Raw genomic sequence first — 22500 nt, 5'->3', positions numbered from 1 at the left:
GATCCGTTATGATATTTGAACTGTAATCTATTAGTGATCTAGTTAGGGAGAGCTTCAGCCTCCTTGGAACAGGCTGAGACGGACCTAGACTACCTCTCTTGGAAGGAATAGTCAAGACTAACAGTTCTGCCTTAATAATGCAATTGAATCAGTTTTCCCGTTACGTACCCATAATGTGTAGCCTTATTTTGGGTATGTTTGAGACTGCTCAGAGATTTCCCCCCGCTGTTGTATGACTTCTGTAATGACGTTTCTTGTGCAGTATCTTTCTTTTCCCAAGAGATATAATAATCCAAATAGAATTACATAATCTCTCCGGTTGTTGAAGTGAGCTGATAAGCCATCTTGTAACCCTTACTGTCATCAGCATAAATGTTCACAATAAATCCTTTTAGCTCATAGGACACACACACACACACACACACACACACACACACACACACACACACACGGTCTGACAGGGCGGTTCGAGCCCGCTCAGGCCGGATTCTTTCCGTTGACTAGGAGTGGTTACTGTCCCCACTTGAGCAAGGGGGATGGGGTGTGTGGTGTGTGAGGTCCTGGCAGTACCCATAGATCGATGATAAAGAACACTTGCTTACCTGCTGGCGAGTACGAGTCCAACACGTGATCAGGCCGTACTGAATTACACACACACACACACACACACACACACACACACACACACACACACACACAGAGAGAGAGAGCTCTGTAGTGCAGTGATTTGCTCGCTCGGCTCATAACCAAGAGGTTCCGGGAATGACTCCCGGAGACGGATGGAGTCTCCACTGCCCACCCAGCAATGAAAGTTGTATCCCGGCTCCCGAGGGTGGGTGGGGATGTGAAGTATTGGCCGTACCCAAAGATGTCACTTGAGGTCCAAGCTCATTCTGGGAAGGTTCTCTGGCCAGCAATAAGGAGTCCATCGCGTGATCAGACCACGGTGAATGACACACACACACACACACACACACACACATCATACTAATTACGCAGTCACTGCCGGGAGTGCGGCGTAGTGTTGCCTGCGTTGTTCATGCATACTCTTGTCATTCTGCCAGAGGAAATGTCCGGCGTAGTTAGTCAGAGCGTGTGTTGTTTGTCCACAACCGATAAACATGTGCAACTGACACACAGACAAGACCCTCAAGGTCATCTGATTGCGCCATCTAGGCTATGGCGACAAGGAATCGTCCACACTGTCACAGGGGAACTTAATTCGAGCAGGTCACAAGGTTTTTATGTGTACCGTTGAATAAAACAACGACATGAAAGGAACAATATAGTAGAATTCAAATGTAAAAATAAAATATCTGAGAAAGGGACAAAATCGACCCCTTGACGAAAAGAAAACCTAGAAGCCACGCGTCACAGGGGCGGCCGACACACGCTCTTGCTCTTTTTCTTGTTTCAAGCTGCCTCGGAGGTGCAGTACCAGTGTTTAGAGTATACCGCAGCTTTTTATATTTGTATATTTTTGCTATGCCGTGAACAGGATTTTTTCTTAATTTTCCTTAAGAGGAAGCACAACAGCGGCTCTCCGATGCGCCTCGACTACATTGCCCCGTGCATGGACTGACTTATTGGTGAAAGCAAGAGAAAGGCCATTGAAAGCTGTCACCTCCAAGTTAAGCTATGGAACGTTTCTCTTTCAGCGAGAAATGCAGCTCAACAAATAAGGGCATCCCGAAAAAGAACGCTAAAACACTGGGATGAAACCTACAGCATGGATCTTTTTCCTCGAACGCTTCTTGTATGGTTCGAGTTTTGGTTGCAGCGGAGAAAGGGTCACAAGACAGTATGCCTCACCCACAATGAACCGGCGCCCTTCTCTACGGCACAGTACACCATGACTGCTCTTCGGAGGGACTGACTGTCTCGAGATCCGCTGATCGAGGTGGCTGCCCCTTCACTCCTCTTCCTCGCGATCTCCATGCAGCACCTTCCCTTCACCTTGCGGTAAAACTTTCTCCCTTCTCCCAGAGCACTTTCATTTATAAATGCGTGGCCGAGATGAATGCCAGATAAGAATGATGTAAGACTGTGGCCTTTCTTTCTCACACACAGTCCACCCTGCCTCGATTCCATATGTCCTTGGTGAAAACATTTATAATACTTTAACGGAGGATTTGGAAGGGTAAAGTAGGAGAATATGTAAGACCAGATGTGGGTAGGTATTCCGATTAATAAGCAAATAGAAAGCTAAACTAGATGACTATTCGGATATGTGAGAAGGTATTTTGGAAACGCGAAAGGAGAGGAGTGTTGTAAAAGAAACTACCGACTATACTTTCAAATAATTTATCATCGAGTGTTGAGACTGTAACTGTGTAACTATTGGATACCACGAAAAGAAAAGAATTGAAAGGTTGTGCAATGGTGATGTCGCACACACACACACACACATACACACACACACACACATACACACACACACACACACACACACACACACACACACCTAATATGACAGCAGACAAAAAAGGAGGCGGGGAGCACGCTCTGAAGACATGGTTTACCCCAAGGACGTATTGTAATGCGGGACTGCGAGGCAAGTAAAAGCACTTCGAGCTAGCTGGCCAAGCTGGGCGGAGAAAGTGAATAACATATGTAAAGTGAACACGCTGGAGAGGACTTTTACCCGGAATGATAATGTATCAATCAATCACTAGGGGTATAAACCGGGAGGTTGCGTCGCCTTGCTCACCTTATGACGCCATTTCCGCGTTGTGTTGGGGGTCCTCTTGACAAATCTCCATGCATACCAATTTCCTATCATCAGTACCACATGGCAGAATCCATCGACTTGCTCAAGCCACGAGCTCTGTGGGCATCCCCTTGGCCTCCTCCACTCGATATACTGTATCTTACAGAAACAACCCAGGTCCGAGTTATGGGTAGCGTGCCACATACCCGCATAGCCGGAGTTGGTTTTCACGGATTATGCAGGTAATAGGCCTCGATTCAGTCTCACGGAGTGATCATTGTCTTTACACAAAATTGATTACAGTAGTACTATGATTCTGCATAGGCATTTATTACCAAAGGCATAATTATGTATACTGACACTCTAAGTACCCTCTACCTACGACATGTAAGTTAATCTAGAATATAAAGACTGGATTTTATCGGAACGGGGCGAAGCTGATTAGCAAAGTTAGGGCAGGGCATCATCACTTCAGTCTGCTTCGGGCGATTCATTCCCCAACGACTAATCGCTTCTCATTTCTTCCCTTCCATCCGTTCCTCTTTCTCTCCCCTCTTCTTTTCCCATACCTTCTCATTTCTTCCCTTCCATCCGTTCCTCTTTCTCTCCCCTCTTCTTTTCCCATACCTTCTCATTTCTTCCCTTCCATCCGTTCCTCTTTCTCTCCCCTCTTCTTTTCCCATACCTTCTCATTTCTTCCCTTCCATCTGTTCCTCTTTCTCTCCCCTTTTCCTATCCCATACCTTCTTATTTCTTCCCTTCCATCCGGTCCTCTTTCTCTCTCCTCTTCCTTTCCCATACCTTCCAATCTTTAGGCCTACCGATCCATTACTTTTCCTTCCCTTCTATTCCTTTCCCTTTCTCTCCTCGTCCCTTCCCTTCCATACCTTGGCCCTTTCTTACCTTTTAACGTGCAATTGTTTTTTCTGTTTGCTGTCCTTGATGTTAGTGGTGGTGCATGGTATTTTGTCGTAGTAGTAGTAGTAATTTGGGGAGGCGGTGGCTGAGTCGTTAGAGTGACGGCGCCGCGTTCAGGAGGACGCGAGTTCAATCCCCGCCACCAAGCTGGGATTTTTCAGCCGCCGCCGAGTGGCTTAAAACTATCCACATGCTGTCCAGAAGACCACCTATCAACCCAGACTCTAGATTCTAGGATTAAAGATGAGCTCCGGGAGGGCAGCATGAGCCAATGCAAGATGGCGCCACTATAAACACTCGCCTGCGCCAGAACGGGCTGGGCCGACCATCAGGGCCCACCGGGAAGAAGCCTTGGGCCGACCGGCCCCACCGGGAAGAAGACTTGGGCCGACCATCAGGCCCCACCGGGAAGAAGCCTTGGGCGGACCATCAGGCCCCACCGGGAAGAAGCCTTGGGCCAACCATCAGGATCCACCGGGAAGAAGCCTTGGGTGGACCATCAGGCCCCACCGGGAAGAAGCCTTGGGCGGACCGTCAGGCCGTAAAGTTTGGTTGGAGTAGTTTAAATATGCTCCCCCACCCAAATACACCGAGTTCACGCAGGTCCCCCAAGATCGTTGGGGAAGGGGATTAATTCGGCTTCTTTGCTTGCTAACCAAGGGGCGCAGCCCCCCTCTTAAAGGTGCGTGTTCTAATAAAAAAAAGTAATAACCACGCGTGGTGGACCTGATGCGTGGGCTAATGGCTAACTAAGCGTACCATCGCTAACCTAGCGTACCATCGGAAACGGTATTAGGTAAAGGTGCGTGTTCCAAAAAAAAATAATAATAAATAACCACGCGTGGTGGACCTGGTCTCACATGCGTGGGCTAATGGCTAACTAAGTGTACCATCGCTAACCTAACGTACCATCGGAAATAGTATTAGGTAAAGGTGCGTGTTCCAAAAAAAATAAATAATAAATAAATAACCACGCGTGGTGGACCTGGTCTCACCTAGCGTTTCATTGCTAACCGGATCGTTGGCAACGCTGCTCATATTGCAATGGCGTCGCCATGTAAACACATCGTCCGTATGTATAATATGCCCTTAAGTACAATATGGAGGCGTAATATCGTATTTTCGAGGTGCGGAGTGATTTTCAATATTTACCTTGCCTGGTTTCCGTACGTTGTAAAAAAAAAACCGGAATGTATGAAATTTCCCTACATCTAAGTAATTGTAAGGAATTTCCCTACATCTAGGGTATTTTTCAACCAATCATAACTCAAAAACTATGCATTTGCGACGCATTTCATGTTTACCACCGCACTCCCCGAAGTCTCAATGGCCCCCTAGCCATTTTTGGTTGCGAGGGGTGAGTATGGGCAAACACTAGAATAATACCCACATACCACCCTTTTGGCCTTCTCCTTCCTTCCTCTCTTCATACACCCTGCCACAGTCAATCCCCCACAACGCAGCTTCAAAAGTGTTTACTGCTGCATGTTGGCCTTGGTCTGGCCGACGCCCAGCTTCCCATCTCTCAGGCTTGCCTTTGGCGCACCTGAAAGGGGCGATGTCGCTCGTGAGAATCCCAGTCTCAGTTATAGTATTATAGCCAAAGTGAGTTGAACACCGTGAACGGCTCTTTCCTCACCTGAAAGGGGCGATGTCGACCATGAGAATGAGCTCGCTCCCACAACCTAGGGCGAGGAAGGGGCGTTAGTCTCGGCCCCAAAACGTCTTGGTGTGACGTCACGGAATGACAAACTGATCGCAGGTTAGGCCTGCTTGAGACCTGAGATTTCCTTGGTAGGCCTCCAATATCAATATAAGGTCACTGGTATTTTATTTCCATTATAAATATTTACCGTTCTCCCGCAATAATTAAAAGAAGGCAGATTGACCACTTTTGGCAACGATACCTTGTTTTGACCCCTGACACCTCTGAATTTTGTTGACACGACAGATTGTAGGGGAGATATGGGAGCACAACAGGCCTCTTTGTTTCAACATCCATCTCTTCCCTCTCGCTCTCTCTCTCTCTCCCTTCTCTCTCAAACTTCTCTCTTTCTTCTTGAAGCGAATTGAAAATTTTTTCGCGGGATGGAAGACGTGTCTCAGAAAGTCGTTCCATCGAATCCATATAGTCATAACAAAAAAAAATGCTTTCCCTTGATCAATAATGGTAACGCAGGTGCTGGCACATCTTTCAACATCTGTTATGTGTATATGGGTTCGTTCCCATTGCTGATGAACTGGTTCGCTAAAGCCGCGAGTGAACCAGACATAGAGACATACGAGTCAATAAATCTCAAGTCATTTATGATGACTTCATGGTATTTGTGAATTGAATGTTTTGGTCTTAGTTTGATTTTCAAGTCAGGTAGCGTTAATTCACGCAGGACTAACAACATGTCGTAATCCGCATTATGTGCAATGAGAGTGAGCTGCAATTTGTGATTTTTCATTTAAAGGTTGCATCTATTACAATAAGCTCCAATGTAATTGTTTCCTGATTTTTCATGGTCATGATGTTTTACTCCTTTACCTTTTGAAAACCCGTATTTACAGAGAAGACAGTGAGTTTGTTCATTGTGACGTGCCGTATCTTCATCGGTCATATTGATTTTATTGTAGCCTTTAGAAAAATTTTACTTCTTCCATGAACGCTGCATTGTAAGAATAAAATGGTTTACAGCATTACTTCCACAATAGGATCCGCTTTCTACTGTTTCTCCGTTTCTATTCACTATAATGTAAGCATACGCTATGGCAAAGTGATGTCTCTTTACACTCGTTCGAAGAAGGCTCTACGAGAATACTCTCAAAGTCATGGAATGGTAAATAAGATGGCTCCTATGCTTTAGCATGGTTAATAAATTTCACAGTATATCCCGCGGGTGGGAATCTTAGTCTTGTGATCATCATTGGGTGCTCAGCAAGCATTGCCTTGTTCTCACAGGCACACAAATATCCATGCAGTTTTTCCATGCTGCATGGTTCTTTTTCATTTCCTGCCGCAGGATAGTTTCATTAAGCAGTTAATTAGAACACCAACGAGGGAAGAAAATATTTTTGATTTGTTGTTAACTAATAGAGAGGACATAATAAGCAACATTGAGGTTGGGGATTCATCAGGTAACAGTGATCATAAGGAGATTAGATTTAATATTAAATGGGAGGATAGAGTCGGCAGAAACAACACTTAATACCTGACTTCAGGAAGGCGGACTTCGAAGGGTTAAGAAAGCAGCTGCAAAGGTTTAAGAGAGTAAGATCAGAAGTAGCTGAGAGCTTAAACCATAGGGTTCGTTATGTTGGGAGTATAGAACGTGTAGGAGTTCCTTTTTCCTGGAGTTCACCATTGGAATACGCGTTCGCCTGGGGGCTCTCCAACAATGTTTGAGCGAAACTGTAGGGATTCAGGAGTATTTATACCCAAATCAACAAGAAGATATCCATAAGGACGCCAATATACAGCATATTTATATATATCTACAAACTGGTATGCCTTCTCTTTTCCGAATATTTGTCTGCCCAGAGTGTGAATTTGAGATAAATCTGACTTATTTAATAACACGAGGGAAGGAAAGGGAAGGAGAGGGAGGGAGGGGGGAGGAGAGAGAAGAGGGAGGGAGAAAGGTATGATGGAAGGGAGAGTTGAGCGAAACTAGGGATTCAGGAGTATTTATACCCAAATCAACAAGAAGATATCCATAAGGACGTGAATATACAGCATATATATATATATATATATATATATATATATATATATATATATATATATATATATATATATATATATATATATATATATATATATATATATATATATATATATATATATATATATATATATATATATATATATATATATATATATATATATATAAATATATATATATATATATATATATATATATATATATATATATATATATATATACAAACTGGTTTGCCTTCTCTTTTCCGAATATTTGTCTGCCCAGACAGTGAATTTGAGATAAATCTGACTTATTTAACCCTCTCGCGCACGATGACACATTTCGTGTCATCAAGGGTAAAAGGTTCTGGCGGACGATGACGCGAAACGCGTCCTAAAAGTAAAAAAAAAAAATTAAAAAAAATTAAAAGTAAAGTTTTCGATGAAATTGCGTCAAATTAGGGAGCGTCAGTTGTTGGGATAAGTTTCTTAATAGTAACATATGGCATGGCAACCTTTCTAAGGAACGTAGATGAGGAGCTTTGAGCGATTTTTATTTGTTAGGCTACTCTGACGAGAGAAAAAAAAATACAGTTTTCTCGGTGTAACTCGGGAACTAAAAGACGTATGAGGATTTTGAAGATACCATAAAAATCCGTTTAAATTCCGTTTCGGAACATATATTCGGCTAAAAACGTTGGCCCACAAAATTTCGAGCTAGCGAGTGGGGAAGAGTTAGTACCTCGGATTTATTGTCTACAATACTCTATACGGAGACTTGTAACAGAGAGAGAGAGAGAGGTCAGAGTAACAAGGGTGAGCAAGGAAACCACAATACCAGCGGGAATAGTGATTATTATCCACAGCCAGAGTAGGAACAAGGACTGTCTTCCTCATGCCTTCCCATTGTCCACGCCGCACCCACCCATAGCCAGTCCCATGCGTTCTGAGGGGGGCGGGGGGGATGAGGGAGCCTCCTCTCGCCACTGAAGGCCGACGTGAACCTACCTTCCCACCTACCTTCCCACTTACCTACCGACCTACCCACCTACCTACCTACCCACCCACCTACATACCCACCCACCTACATACATACATACATACATACATACATACATATAAACATACACCTACCGAACGGGCGCAAGCCACTCCCGGTGAGGTATATATGGGAGGTGAGAAGGGAGCTGAAGCCCTCCAAAGACCCTTCCCATGTCCTCACTAACCGTTTCCCTATTGTCTCACCAACACCGGAGAGTAGTTCAGCATGCTCTCTAAAGACAGATCCTCTCTTTATCCACACCACACTACATTCACACAACATATACACCTTCTCCCAAAATTAAAATTTCAAAATGGCGCACATACACCAAGCCTCGGAGTCCCCGACTGGGGGGGGGACCACAAATTCCCCCAGGGAGGACTCCCCTTCTGGCTGCCGACCCGAGAGGTGTCTTGATAACTCCTCGAACCTCTTTCTTCTCAATTTCTGCAACATTCTCGGTCTTCGCTCTAATTTTCATTCTGTGGAACATCATCTCTCCTCCTCTAAACCTCACCTTCTCTTCCTTACTGAAACACAGGTTTCTGAGGCTACTGACAGCAATCTCTACTCTGTTCCCTCCTACTATCTCTATCCTAAATTTCAATCCAAAGCTGGATGTTGCGCCTACGTGCGCAACGACATCACTTGCTCTCGTGCCCACAACCTTGACTCTTCTGAATTTTCCACCATCTGGCTAAGACTTCATTGTCATTCTATTACTAAATACATCTGTGCTGTTTATCTCTCACCTAACTCGACCAACTATGTAAAATTCTTTGACTATCTGAATTCTAAAATGGAGCACATCTTGACCCACTCTCCCTTCGCTGAAATCTCCATCCTAGGAGATTTCAATGTTCACCACCAGCTTTGGCTTTCATCCTCTTTCACTGACCATCCTGGTGAACAAGCCTACAACTTTGCTATCCTCAACGACCTAGAGCAGTTGGTCCAGCACCCTACACGTATTCCCGACCGTCTTGGAGATCGGCCCAACATTCTAGACCTCTTCCTTACCTCAAACCCTTCTGCTTATTCTGTCAAACTGTTCTCTCCGTTGGGCTCCTCCGATCACAATCTTATTTCTGCATCCTGTCCTATCGCTCCTGTACACCTTCTGGACCCACCGAAGAGGCGATGCTTCTGGCATTTTGCTTCAGCTCGGTGGAACGACCTGAGGATGTACTTTTCCGATTTCCTGTGGAATGATTATTGCTTCCAGGATAGAGACCCCTCTGTGTGTGCTCAGCGTATCACAGAGGTGATTGTCTCTGGAATGGAGGCATACATTCCTCGTTCTTTCTCTACTCCTCACGATAAAAAGCCTTGGTTTAATCACGCTTGTTCTCGTGCTGTCAATGATAGAGAGGTAGCTCACAAAAGGTACCAGAGCCTTCAAACTAATGCTAATTATGAACTTTACATTTCTACCCGAAATCGTGCCAAATCTATTCTCCGACTAACCAAAAATTCTTTCATTAATAGAAAATGTCAAAACCTTGCTTTCTCTAACTCTTCCCGTGACTTCTGGCATCTAGCCAAAAACATCTCCTCCAACTTCACTTCTTCATCTTTCCCTCCACTCCTCAGTCCTGACGGCAACACTGCCGTCTCATCTATCTCTAAGGCTGAACTCTTCTCTCAAACTTTTTTTTAAAACTCCACTCTGGACGATTCTGGGCATTTTCCTCCTACTCATCCCCCCTCTGACTCCTTTATGCCTGTTATAAAGATTCTTCAAAATGATGTTTTCTATGCCCTCTCTGGCCTCAATCCTCAGAAGGCTTATGGACCTGATGGAGTGCCTCCTATTGTCCTTAAAAACTGTGCCTCCGTACTGTCACCCTGCCTGGTCAAACTCTTTCGCCTCTGCCTGTCAACATCTACCTTTCCTTCTTGCTGGAAGTATGCCTTCATACAGCCTGTGCCTAAGAAGGGTGACCGCTCCAATCCCTCAAACTACCGTCCTATAGCTTTACTTTCTTGTCTATCTAAAGCTTTTGAATCAATCCTTAACCGGAAGATTCAAAAGCACCTTTCCACTTCTGACCTTCTATCTGATCGCCAGTATGGGTTCCGCAAGGGGCGTTCTACTGGTGATCTCCTAGCCTTCTTAATTGACTCTTGGTCATCCTCTCTTAGCCGTTTCGGTGAAACTTTTGCTATTGCGCTGGACATATCAAAAGCTTTTGATAGGGTCTGGCACAAATCTTCGCTTTCTAAACTACCCTCCTACGGTTTCTATCCTTCTCTCTGTACCTTTATCTCCAGTTTCCTTTCTGACCGTTCTATTTCTGCCGTGGTAGGCGATCACTGTTCTTCCCCTAAATCTATTAACAGTGGTGTCCCACAGGGTTCTGTCCTATCTCCCACTCTTTTTCTGTTGTTCATTGATGATCTTCTTTCCAAAACGAACTGTCCTATCCATTCCTACGCCGATGATTCCACTCTGCATTACTCAACTTCTTTTAATAGAAGACCCACCCTTCAGGAACTTAACGACTCAAGGCTGGAGGCTACAGAACGCTTAGCCTCAGACCTTACTATTATTTCCGATTGGGGCAAGAAGAACCTGGTGTCCTTCAACGCCTCAAAAACACAGTTTCTCCACCTATCCACTCGACACAATCTTCCAAACAACTATCCCCTATTCTTTGACAACACAAAAGCTATCACCTTCCTCAACACTAAACATCCTCGGTCTATCTATCCTTAACTCAAAATCTCAACTGGAAACTTCAAACTTCATATCTCATCTCTTACTAAATCAGCTTCCTCGAGGCTGGGCGTTCTGTACCGTCTCCGCCAGTTCTTCTCCCCTGCACAGTTGCTGTCCATATACAGGGGCCTTGTCCGCCCTCGTATGGAGTATGCATCTCATGTGTGGGGGGGCTCCACTCACACAGCTCTTCTGGACAGAGTGGAGGCTAAGGCTCTTCGTCTCATCAGCACTCCTCCTCATACTGATAGTCTTCTACCTCTTAAATTCCGCCGCAATGTTGCCTCTCTTTCTATCTTCTATCGATATTTCCACGCTGACTGCTCTTCTGAACTTGCTAACTGCATGCCTCCCCCCCTCCCGCGGCCCCGCTGCACTCGACTTTCTACTCATGCTCATCCCTATACTGTCCAAACCCCTTATGCAAGAGTTAACCAGCATCTTCACTCTTTCATCCCTCAAGCTGGTAAACTCTGGAACAATCTTCCTTCATCTGTATTTCCTCCTGCCTACGACTTGAACTCTTTCAAGAGGAGGGTATCAGGACACCTCTCCTCCTGTATTTGATCTTCCTTTCTGCCACCTCTTTTGTTTTACTTTAGGAGCAGCGAGTAGCGGGCTTTTTTATTATTATTTTATTATTTTTTTTGTGGGCCCTTGAGCTGCCTCCTTTGTTGTAAAAAAAAATATACATATATATACATACATATATATACATACATATATATATATATATATATATATATATATATATATATATATATATATATATATATATATATATATATACATACATATCAAAGTCTTCCTATAATCTGTCTGTCGATGTCTCCCTCTGCAACAAGGGTGTAGGGAACGAAACACATTCTCATGCCACACGCCATGACAACCACAACCGCGTGCAGTGACAATCAATGGAGACACTGGTTTTATCGCGAGGCTACACTTTACATGCCAATGCGGCGGTGGCAGGAGGGTATATGTGGCGGGGCAGCGGCGGGGCAGGCACATTTCTCTCTCCGTCAGTCTCCGCGGTGGTCGTGATGGTCAGCTCCACACAAGTAAGTGATTGGTTCGCGAACTCCACGGCTTCAAGCCTGTTGCATCCATCTGAATGAGCGGGTTTATTGAGTGTGTGTTTCGTTTTTTAGTAGCAACCATTCTGAGTTACTTATGAGTGACCATTCATCGAATGTGTGTGTTGCTGATATTCAACAGCTTATTGTGCTGTTGCTTTCGAGACGCGTTTATCCTTACGACGCGATATACTCTTGATCGCCAACCTTCCCTGAGTGAGCTTGGAGCTCACAAGTGACGGATCTTTGACTGAAGCCTCCAGCTAACCCACACCCGGGAGGCGGGACACAACTCCCGGCTGACACCCGACACCCAGTCACTGCTAAGTGGACAGGGGCACGGATTAAAGGATATTGCCCATTCGTCTCCACTCCGCCCGGGAATCGAGCCCGGGACCTCTTGGTTGCGAGTCGAGCGCGCTAACCTCTACGGAGCTCCCCATATGTGTGTGTGTGTGTGTAGGTGTGGGCGGGGGATGCTTAGCTTCAGCTCTTATCAAAAGTCGTTCCTTGAGTTTCTTATATTACGGATTGTCGACAGTTTATCCCCCCCCCCCTCCCTCATCAATGTGTGATATTATTATTATTATTATTATTATTATTATTATTATTATTATTATTATTATTATTATTATTATTATCATTATTATTATTATTACCATTATCATCATCATTATCATCATTGTTGGTGATGGAGTTCTAAGTTTTAGCAGTAAGCTCAGTTGAAAGTACCAGTGTAGTTTCAAAATCGTCACTATAGATGTGTTGAAGCTATGATAGGAGCGTGACGGTGAGCGAAGATGAATTGCAAGCCTTTACTAATGGGAGAATTAATATACGAGACAGGTAGTTATAAAGGAAGGCTTTTGATTAACTATGAGTCCAAAGATCGATTCAATACACGAATATAATTGTGATTCAAAAGCTCGAGTTAAATACCTTGAGTGTGTGTGTGTGTGTATATATATATATATATATATATATATATATATATATATATATATATATATATATATATATATATATATATATAAATATATATATATATATATATATATATATATATATATATATATATATATATAATTTTATCATAGACCTTTTCTTTATTTTCTTCGAAACTCAATTTTTTTACGAAGATCAGTGCTTCCAAGGGATATTTTTAAAGGGTTTTCAAACACCCAAATCCGTTGTGAAATGAGGTAGAGTAGTAATACCGTTTCAGCTTCTGTGATGAGAAGATGAAGTGGCGGGGGTGTCTGTCTGTGTTACTTGGCAAGACTGTGATAGTGCTACTGAGGGGGGGGGAAATCAGAGCGCACACACACACACACACACACACCTCTTCGTGACGCAACAAGTAGAGCGCTGCGCGCTGCCAGGCTTCACGGTCTGCCAGGGCAGCGGTATTCAGCTGACCAGGAGTGGTTACTGGATGGGGTGTGGGGTGTGTGAGGTCCTGGCAGTACCCAGAGATCGACTAAATGAACACTTGCTCTGTCGGGAGGGTACCTGCTGGCGATTACGAGTCCAACTCGCGATCAGGCCGTGGTGAATTTTACACACACACACACACACACACACACACACACACACACACGGTATAAAGTAAACTATTACTGATGATGACTTTGCTGTAGAGCAGGGGTTCCCAACCTTTTTGTTCCTCTGTACCCCTTGGGCATTTTTATAGGTTCCCGTGTACCCCTAAAAAATTAGGATAGAAAAAAAACGATGAAATTGTAATATTTTGATATTAGTTTATAATGAAATCTGTATGTATAGACTTATGATATAATTTAAATAACAGTTTTGCTTACTAGAATGAGGAAATTGAAAAAAAAAACACTGGGGGTACATGTACCCCAGGCCCAACCCCTGCTGTAGTTAATACAATTTACTGCTCCTAACCAAAACAAAAGCTGTATGGCCAGTGTTTCGCCTCTTCTCAATATCATCATGCGTTACACCACTGGGTCACAAAAAAAGCAACAACAAAACGATAGAAAATAACAACTACAACAACAACAAGAACAACAAAAAGATTAATAATAGCAACAACAAAACAAAACAACAAAAAGAATAACAATAGCAACAACAAAAACAACAACAGCAACTAATACTAATTATTTTACTATTATTTTCCACAGGCCGTGGTGGTGGTGGTAGCGATAGCAGTGGTGGTGGTGGCTCTACTACCGGAGACCGCCACCGGTATGCCCCAGCTGAGGAGTAAGAGGCGTAAACTCAGCCCCTACCCCCTCAGGAAGACTTATGATAATGTGAGTCACCTTCCGGAACAATACAGTTGGTTTCGTTATTCTCAGACGCTTCCGACTCTTATAACAGATATCTCCCAAGGCCGGAGAGAAGATTAGTCTGTTTCTCAGGAGTTGTTGTTTTTTCCGAAGCCTGGTCTTGTTAATCTGTTACTAGGCTCATAAGACTAGCCATGGAAATACGCACAACCTTTATGAAAGCCTTCCAAATGTCCGTGAGTGTGTAAGCCCCGATATATTTGAGAATTAGGGCCTCAACACCCATACTACTACTACTACTACTACTACTACTACTACTACTACTCCTACTACTATTTTTCAAAATTTCACTACTGCCTCCATCCATTAGAGTTGCGTTGTGAGAGGTATCTTTTCTCATAGTCTTTCACAAAGCAATTCATTGGCCCCAGCCCGCCAATGACTGTGGCCGACAACCATCTTTATTTAGTATTACAAACATTATTAAACAAATTGTTCTTAAGCTAACAAAGCTTGTGGTTGATACGACTATCAACCACCGTCGCCTCAAAGTCCAGGTCAGCAATGTGGGTGGTTTTGGGTGCAGGTGACCTGGTTCCTCTCAGGCAGACCAAGGCTGATCTCAGGAGGGAGGACAGCCTACATCTGATCCAGGCGACCACATAGCTTCTCGGCTGCTGTTTCTTATCCGCCACTGTTTCGGCGAGTCTTGCGGAAGCTCTGCGACCTTGGTCCCATCCCTCCCGACGTCGTGAATACTAACTATACTTCCTTCTTCATACGTTCTGTTTTCTCTTGTTCATTTCTTCTGTGGGATGCATCGAGGATCAGGCCTCTGTGGCCATAGGATCAAAGAACTACTACTAGGTACTACTACTACTACTACTACTACTACTACTATAACCGCTGCTGCTGCTATTGCTGATCAGAATTAAGCAAGGTGCCTCTTTTACAGTTCGCCTTGAAGGGCTTCCTCCCCCACCGTGTCCCTTGCTGTTGGTATGGCTACGACGCTGAAGGCTACTCCAGGTGAGTCTTTTGAGCTAACTGAGAGAGAGAGAGAGAGAGAGAGAGAGAGAGAGAGAGAGAGAGAGAGAGAGAGAGAGAGAGAGAGAGAGAGAGAGAGAGAGAGAGACTCATTGCTGTCAATATACTTTTTTTCCTGAATGAGCATTTCTCCAAAATATGCATGTTCTTGCGTGTTCTTCCTTATTCCGAAACATACCCCAAAACATTCTTACAGAGGGCACATCTGCTTCCAGTAATGACGGTGTTTCATTTCCAGGAACGGGCGGGACGTGTCGAAGCTCATCCCCAAAATAGAGGAGATTCCAACAATGTAATACTTGGTGAGTCTCTCCTCTCCAGACGCCATCCCTGTAATATGAAGCAGTACTCGACTCTCTAACTCGACCATGTCAATACCAAAGAATGATGCAGTAAGGTCTCACATCTAACGAGCAACAGGCACCAAAAACACGCGTTAGATGAGAATCAGTTAGATGTGATCTCGTTAAATTACTATAGGTATACTTTCCTTTACATTAACACAAGAGAAGATGGCGCCACTATAAACACCTGCCTGCGCCAATACGAGCTGGGGCCGACTACCATCCAGACCCCTCAAGCAAGCCTACCGGCGCTATAGGCGTAGACGTAAAAAAAAAAAATGCATGCAGAAACTAACGAAAACTATAAAAGCACCTATTCAGATTCATATATAATTATACAATGCTAATTCATAGGAACAGTTTTTTAGTAGTTCCTTCTTTTCATATTCAGCCTTTATAGAAATTCAGTAACTCATATTTACCTGCTTCCTTCTTTTTTCAGACTCGGCCTCGTCCCTCATGAGAACGCCAGCACCACAGGGAGGACCCTTCCGTCTGTGGTCAAGACGAGGCTGGTTTATTTTATAGTGAAACCAAATTGTCGAGTCCGTTTTGGCGTTGGCTCCCGCGGGTCCATTTCTCCCACAGTCCCAACACCTATTTTTTCCTCTCATATGTTACCTATAGCTTACATATGAGAGGAAGAGATAGGTGTTGGGACTGTGTGGCAGAGCAGAGGGGAGGAAAGGACCCGCGGGAGCCTACGCCAGACCGGCCTCGACATATTTGGAAGACTATAGTATACTCTTATATTTAAGGGTTTAAAGTTATGAATGCACCTATTTTTATGTCAAATAAATTAATAACATTTATATAATGATGCAGAAAATATTACTGACCTTAAGACTGAAACCAAACTATTTAAAAACTGAAATGGTCACTACATTAAAATGACAGAGTATTTACTTGCTCCGTGAGTTAGGGAAAAGGATACCCATATAACACAGGAATCACGAGCAAAAAGTTGAGGAAATGTGAATGAAAATGATGGATCCCCATTGCGTCATATCATAAAAGTTCAGCCTCCCCTTATTGTGCAGCCCCCTAGCTTAGGCACTGGCCGTCGCTGGCATGAAACGGGAAGGAAGGAGCCTAGATGATGACTAGGTAAAGTTGGGGGCGTATGCCAAGATGCGCGTGACCTCGGTGGTTGTCTCCGTCACGTCAGCCTGTGTTGGGACATAGGGCAAGTGTGACATCTGGATTGCCAAAGTTTACCTCTCCTAGGTTTCCTTAGCTACACATTTATTGACCGGCCCAAATGGAAGTATGAATTAACAGCTGCCATGGGTGGACTGCATGTTGACTGCCCAAGCCGAGATCGAAGCCCGACCCTCGAGTTCGTAGCTAGCCAGGCTAAACACTACACCACGGAGGCACTTTATTTTTATTATTATTATTATTATTATTATTATTATTATTATTATTATTATTAGTAGTAGTAGTAGTAGTAGTATCATTAATTTTGTTATTATTATTATTATTTTATTACCATTATTACATTAGTAGCGGCAGCAGTAGTAGATACAATAGTAGCAGAAGGTTAATAATAGTTGTAGTAGCAGAAGTAGCAACAGTAGTAGTAGCATTTTTCTTTATTAAAGGAGGCTTAAAACTAAGCCCACACGTGCCTCAAACTATTACTACTACTACTACTACTACTACTACTACTAACTACTATTTCTACCACTATTTCACGTCGCCTAACTGGAGTCATGAGTCAGGGAGGCCTGAGGTTTGGGGTGTAATACTCGACACCATTCCTGAGGTCACGCCGGTGACCTCGGCACTGGGGTTCGAACTTCGAACCGCCTCGCCCTGGCTCGTTACTGCCAACCACCACCTCCAAGGATAATCTGCTCAACCACCGAGCCCCTAAACGACTCAACCTAAACACCCAATTTTAGGTCTATTTCGGGGCACGAACGTCTGCATTTTAAACAGCTGTAGTCAGTATCTACCTCCCCCCCCCCCCCTTCCCATGGTCAGCGTGCGGGAGTGGTCACTAGTGGCAGCAGGGTCCCGCGCCAGAATTGGATAATCTTTTGTTTCTATAATAAAGGAAGAAGCTCAAGGGCAAGAATAAATAAAACAAAACAAAACGTCCCGCTATGCCCCTCTCCTGTGAATGAATGTAGAGATGAGTGGCCAAAAGAGAGGTTGCCAACCCAGCTTAATGAAAGTAAAATCAGGTAAGTATGTAATATGCCCGTATTTTTACACATACAAAAAAAAACTTGGACAAGACTTAGTAAATTAGCACCGCTCTGGCAGAACTCAGAACCTCCTTGGCGTACATTGGAATATCATTCGATGGGGTAAACAGACGCCCACCGAAGAAACCAATGAAGATTGTGGAAACTGTGGGGTATAAAAGGATAATAACTGTTAAGGAATAAGGTAAGTGTATTGCAAGCTATGGGTATAATGACCATGCACACCGTTCTAACAGTCCTAACCTAACTGATATAGTTACATGGCAGTTAGGACATTGTGCATGGCAGTGAGGACCTTATAGAAATATCCTTAACAATTCACTTTCATACGCCACAATTTACACAACCTTAAATTCATATGTTTCCTCGGGCGTGTCTTTTTACCCGAATGTGCTCGAATGATACCCCATTGTACCCAAATGATACCCCAGTGTATCCCAATGAGTAGCTTTGTTGGTTGTAGCGAGTGTTCTCAAGTGCTAATAGGTTTCCGGATAGAGAAACTCAATATCCATCTGGAGTGGGGGGTTGGGTAGGGGGGGGGGGGGAGATTGCTCCCTCTTGCAAGAGGAAGCACAAAACATACACAGCTCATTACGACAAGGACAACACATAGAATAGGTTTTTGTTTGTGTATGCGTTTGTGTGGATGCTGTACTTTGTGGATGATATAAGTGTTGATGTGTGTGTGTGGAACAATGTGTAAAAAGAATGTATAGCAGGACGAGGACGGACAGTAGAAGATTAACGAGAACAAGAAAAGTTAACAATGAAGACGCGATACAAGACAACGGAATACAATAACAAAATACATAGCTTGTGCTTCCGCACTCGTTTTCTTGGTGTCACTGAGGGGAAGAAGCACGAAGTTTCGAGCGGCGACTGCTACAAATATCCCCCCCCCCCCAACCCCCCCCAGTGACTTCAAAGAAGGAACGATATCTTCCTAGTGCGGGGATGCTGAGACGCAGACGGTGTTGTTTCGGCGACGGAGAGATGGGGCGCCTGGTCTGGGGCCAGCAGGTACGCCGGCTTGACCCAGTCTATGGAGACCGCGTCCTGAGAACCATGTTTGTCGATCGTGACAGTCTCTCTGGTCCGTCTCAGGACGCGGTAGGGTCCTTGGTAGGGCTGCTGCAAGGGCCGCCGGATATCATCCACGTGCACGAAGACGTGGGTGCAAGTGTCGAGGTCCTGGTTGACAAAGGTCTTCTTCGGGGAAGAGCGAGGCTGCACCGGCTGGAGGCTCCTCATGGCACCTTTGAGGCGGGCGGCGAAGTCCTGGACGCCGCAGGGGGCGGTGTCAGGTGTGGGCGCCAGAAGTTCGCCTGGGAGCCGGATGTTGGTGCCGTACACTAGTTCAGCCGAGGAGTGGTGCAGGTCTTCCTTCAGGGAGGACCTGATGCCGAGGAGGACCAAGGGAAGAGCCAGGGACCAGTTGTCGCGTTGGGTGGAGGCCATGAGGGAGGATTTCAGCTGCCGATGGAAGCGTTCGACCATGCCGTTAGCCTGCGGGTGATAGCTTGACGTTCTGTAGCGGCGGATGCCGAGGAGGGTCATAACTTTGTTCCACACGTTAGCCTCGAACTGGCCGCCGCGGTCTGAGGTGAGGCTGAGAGGGACGCCGAACCTGGAGACCCAAGTAGCGATGAAGGCGTGGGCGACGGCGTCCGTAGTGATATCAGCGATGGGGGCGGCTTCGGGCCAGCGTGTGAAACGATCCACGCAGGTGAGGATGTAGCGGTGGCCTGCGGAGGGTGGCAGGGGACCAACAAGGTCGATGTGGACATGGTCGAACTTCTCCGTGACGGGCGTGAAGGTGCCGGGTGGAGAGTGAGTGTGTCGCGTTACCTTGGAGGCTTGGCAGTCAGTGCAGGTTTTGGACCATAGTCTGACATCTTTGTTAATTCCCTCCCAAATGAAGCGGGACGTCATCAGGCGCTGCGAGGCTCGAATGCCAGGATGAGAGAGGTCGTGAAGCTGACGGAAGGCCTGGTAGCGGTGTCGCTGTGGCAGGTAGGGACGGATGGTGGCCGTGGAGACGTCAGTGTAGAGAGTGACCTTGGTGCCTGGGAGTGTGATTTTCTTCACTTTAAGCGTCGGGTTGTCCAGAAGCTTCTCCAGCTCTGCGTCGCCGGACTGATCGGCGGCTATGGCGGCGTAATCAAGTGAAGAGGACGGCACAGCGGTAATGTTGCGGGAGAGGGCGTCAGCTGGAGCGTTGTCTGCACCTTTGATGTACCGGATGTCAGTGGTGAACTGCGAGATGTAGTCCATGTGGCGAAGTTGGCGTGGAAGGTTGTAGTGAGGGGCTTGTGGTCGGTGAACATGTGGAAACGACGGCCTTCAATGAAGTAGCGGAAACGTTTGACAGCCTTGAAGATGGCGAGAAGTTCCCGGTCGTAAGCGCTGTACTTGGCTTCAGATTTGGAGAGCTTACGGGAGAAGAAGGCGATCGGCTTCCAGGCGTTGTCGACAAACTATTGTAGGACAGCACCAGTCCCAGTGTCGGAGGCGTCTGTTGCTATGGAGATCTCCGCGTCATGGGCAGGGAAGGACAGCATGACTGTGTCGCTGAGAGCCTTCTTAGCATCGAGGAAGGCGGCGTCAGCGTCCGGAGTCCAGGCAAGAGTGACAGACTGGCCACGCTTGCAGGGCTTCACCATGGCGTAGAGGGGCTGGAGCATGAGAGAGCAGTGTGGGACGATGCGGTTGTACAAGTTAACCATACCCAGGAATTCCTTGAGTTGGCGCTGGGTGGACGGCTTCGGGAACTACTGGATGGCTTCAGTTCTTGAGTTGAGTGGAGCGATGCCCTCTGGAGTAACAGTGTGGCCCAGGAAGGTATGGGAAGTAACACCGAGCTCAGACTTGTCCACGTTGATCTGTACTCCGTAGTCTTGCAAGCGGGTGAGGACCTGGTGAAGGTGCTGTTTGTGAGAGGCTTCATCCGGGCTAGCGATGAGTAGATCCTCTATGTAGGCGAAGCAGAAGGGTAAGCCGCGGAGAACTTCGTCGATGAAGCGTTGAAAGGTCTGGGCCGCATTCATGAGTCCAAACGGCATCCTGACGTATTCAAAGAGACCGAAGGGCGTGATGACGGCAGTCTTCGGTATGTCGTCAGGATGGACTGGAATCTGGTGAAAGGCCTTGACGAGGTCCACACGTGAAAAGATGGTGGAACCGGCAAGTTGGGACGAGAATTCCTGGATATTTGGCGCCGGGTATCTGTCCATCTTAGTGCGCGAGTCAAGGGCTCGGTAGTCTCCACAGGGACGTATGACGCCGTTCTTCTTGTGGACGACGTGGAGGGCTGATGACCAGTTGCTGCTGCTGGGCCGTACAATACCTTGACGCAACAGAGACTCGAACTCGGCCTTGGCTTGACGGTAGCGTTCAGGAGCTAAGCGACGGGCCTTGGCGTGTACTGGAGGTCCTGTAGTCTCGATGTGATGCGTAACGTGGTGTTTGACGGGCACGCTGGCTGAATAGGGCTGTGTCAGCGTGGGAAAGGACTTGAGCAGGGCAGCGAACTGGTGGTCCTTGTGAACGACGGCGAGTTGCGAGCTGTCACCTGGTTCTGGTTGAGCATTGGAGAAGATGGAAGTGAGCGGGTCAACCTACCTCCGTCCTTTGACGTCGACTAAGAGGTTGAAGTGCCTTAGGAAGTCAGCTCCGAGGATTGCCTGCGAGACGTTCCCGACGTAGAAGGTCCATTCAAAGCAACGTCGTAGGTAAAGATCCACTTGCATGGTGTGTCGCGAGTAGACAGGTATTTTGGTACCGTTGGCGGCGTACAGGTGCAAGAGTGGAGGTAGAGTTTGCTGACTGGCGGTTGCTGGGATAATATTGACATCAGCGCCGGTGTCAATCAGGAACTTAGTGTTGGAACGGCAATCATGAAGGTGGAGCAGCGCCGAGGGTTGGTGACGAGCGCTATGCTGCACTAGTGCTCGTCCTTGGAGTTTGACGCCTTGTAAGTGCACGGGGTGGTACACCTCGTGGCTTTCTCGCCGAAGTTGTTGTGGTACCAACAGAGTCCTGGGCTTCTCGAACGGGAGCGGCGCCGACGTCGGTGAGGAGTGGGGGAGCGAGAGCGGCGGCGATCGAGCCGCTCCTCAAGAGAGGTGACTTTCGTCGCGAACAGGGAGACTTGCTTGACGAGTTCGTCAAATTGAGTGGTCCTTTCGGAGGCGACGGAAGACACTGAAGAATTTAGTGGTCCAGGTAGAGTTGCCATGAATTCGTCTGCTAATTTGGCAATGGCGTCGGGCTTCAGGTCGTCCTTAACGCTAAAGAGGCTGCGCTGGACAGCAGGGGGCAGACGTTGGTAAAACAGCTGTCTGAACAAGACAGGGTCGAAAGACTGGTACTTGTCGCCGAGCAGCTGCTTCATGCAGCGTAGGAGGTCCGTCGGTTTCTCATTACCCAACTCTTCTTTGGAGAGAAGTTCACGGAGGCGGGTGGCAACAGAAGACT

The 22500-nt window shown here is 46.1% G+C and overlaps 2 protein-coding genes across 14 annotated transcripts in view; one reads left to right on the top strand and one right to left on the bottom strand.

The window, feature by feature from the left end:
- Positions 1 to 1967, bottom strand: part of LOC127003750 (uncharacterized) — a 4727-nt gene extending 2760 nt beyond the window's left edge. The window contains exon 1 of one of the 2 annotated variants that reach the window (XR_007757382.1): positions 1727 to 1950. Coding sequence is in view for 1 of the 2 variants with exons in the window: in XM_050870753.1 (XP_050726710.1) it covers positions 1813 to 1938 (126 nt within the window). In the remaining variant the exon portion in view is untranslated. Of the gene's footprint in view, positions 1 to 1726 lie in introns of both variants that reach the window. The other variant, XM_050870753.1, reaches the window with a different exon arrangement.
- LOC127003748 (uncharacterized) overlaps positions 1 to 22500 on the top strand; it is a 107828-nt gene that overhangs the window by 39004 nt on the left and 46324 nt on the right. For 3 of the 12 annotated variants that reach the window (XM_050870747.1, XM_050870752.1, XM_050870746.1), the window contains exon 4: positions 15700 to 15763. The exons of 2 other annotated variants lie outside the window; for them this stretch is intronic. In XM_050870747.1, the coding sequence (XP_050726704.1) occupies positions 15700 to 15757 (58 nt within the window). In that variant the 3' untranslated portion in view covers positions 15758 to 15763. Of the gene's footprint in view, positions 1 to 11983; positions 12142 to 14306; positions 14439 to 15369; positions 15444 to 15699; positions 15764 to 16247; positions 16393 to 22500 lie in introns of those variants that run through there. 7 more of the 12 variants (XR_007757380.1, XM_050870751.1, XM_050870743.1 and 4 more) reach the window with 7 other exon arrangements.

This window comes from Eriocheir sinensis, chromosome 26, assembly GCF_024679095.1.
Source record: "Eriocheir sinensis breed Jianghai 21 chromosome 26, ASM2467909v1, whole genome shotgun sequence".
Lineage (NCBI taxonomy): Eukaryota > Metazoa > Arthropoda > Malacostraca > Decapoda > Varunidae > Eriocheir > Eriocheir sinensis.
Note: the sequence above shows the minus strand (reverse complement) of the source record. Positions and strands in the feature narration are given on the sequence as shown.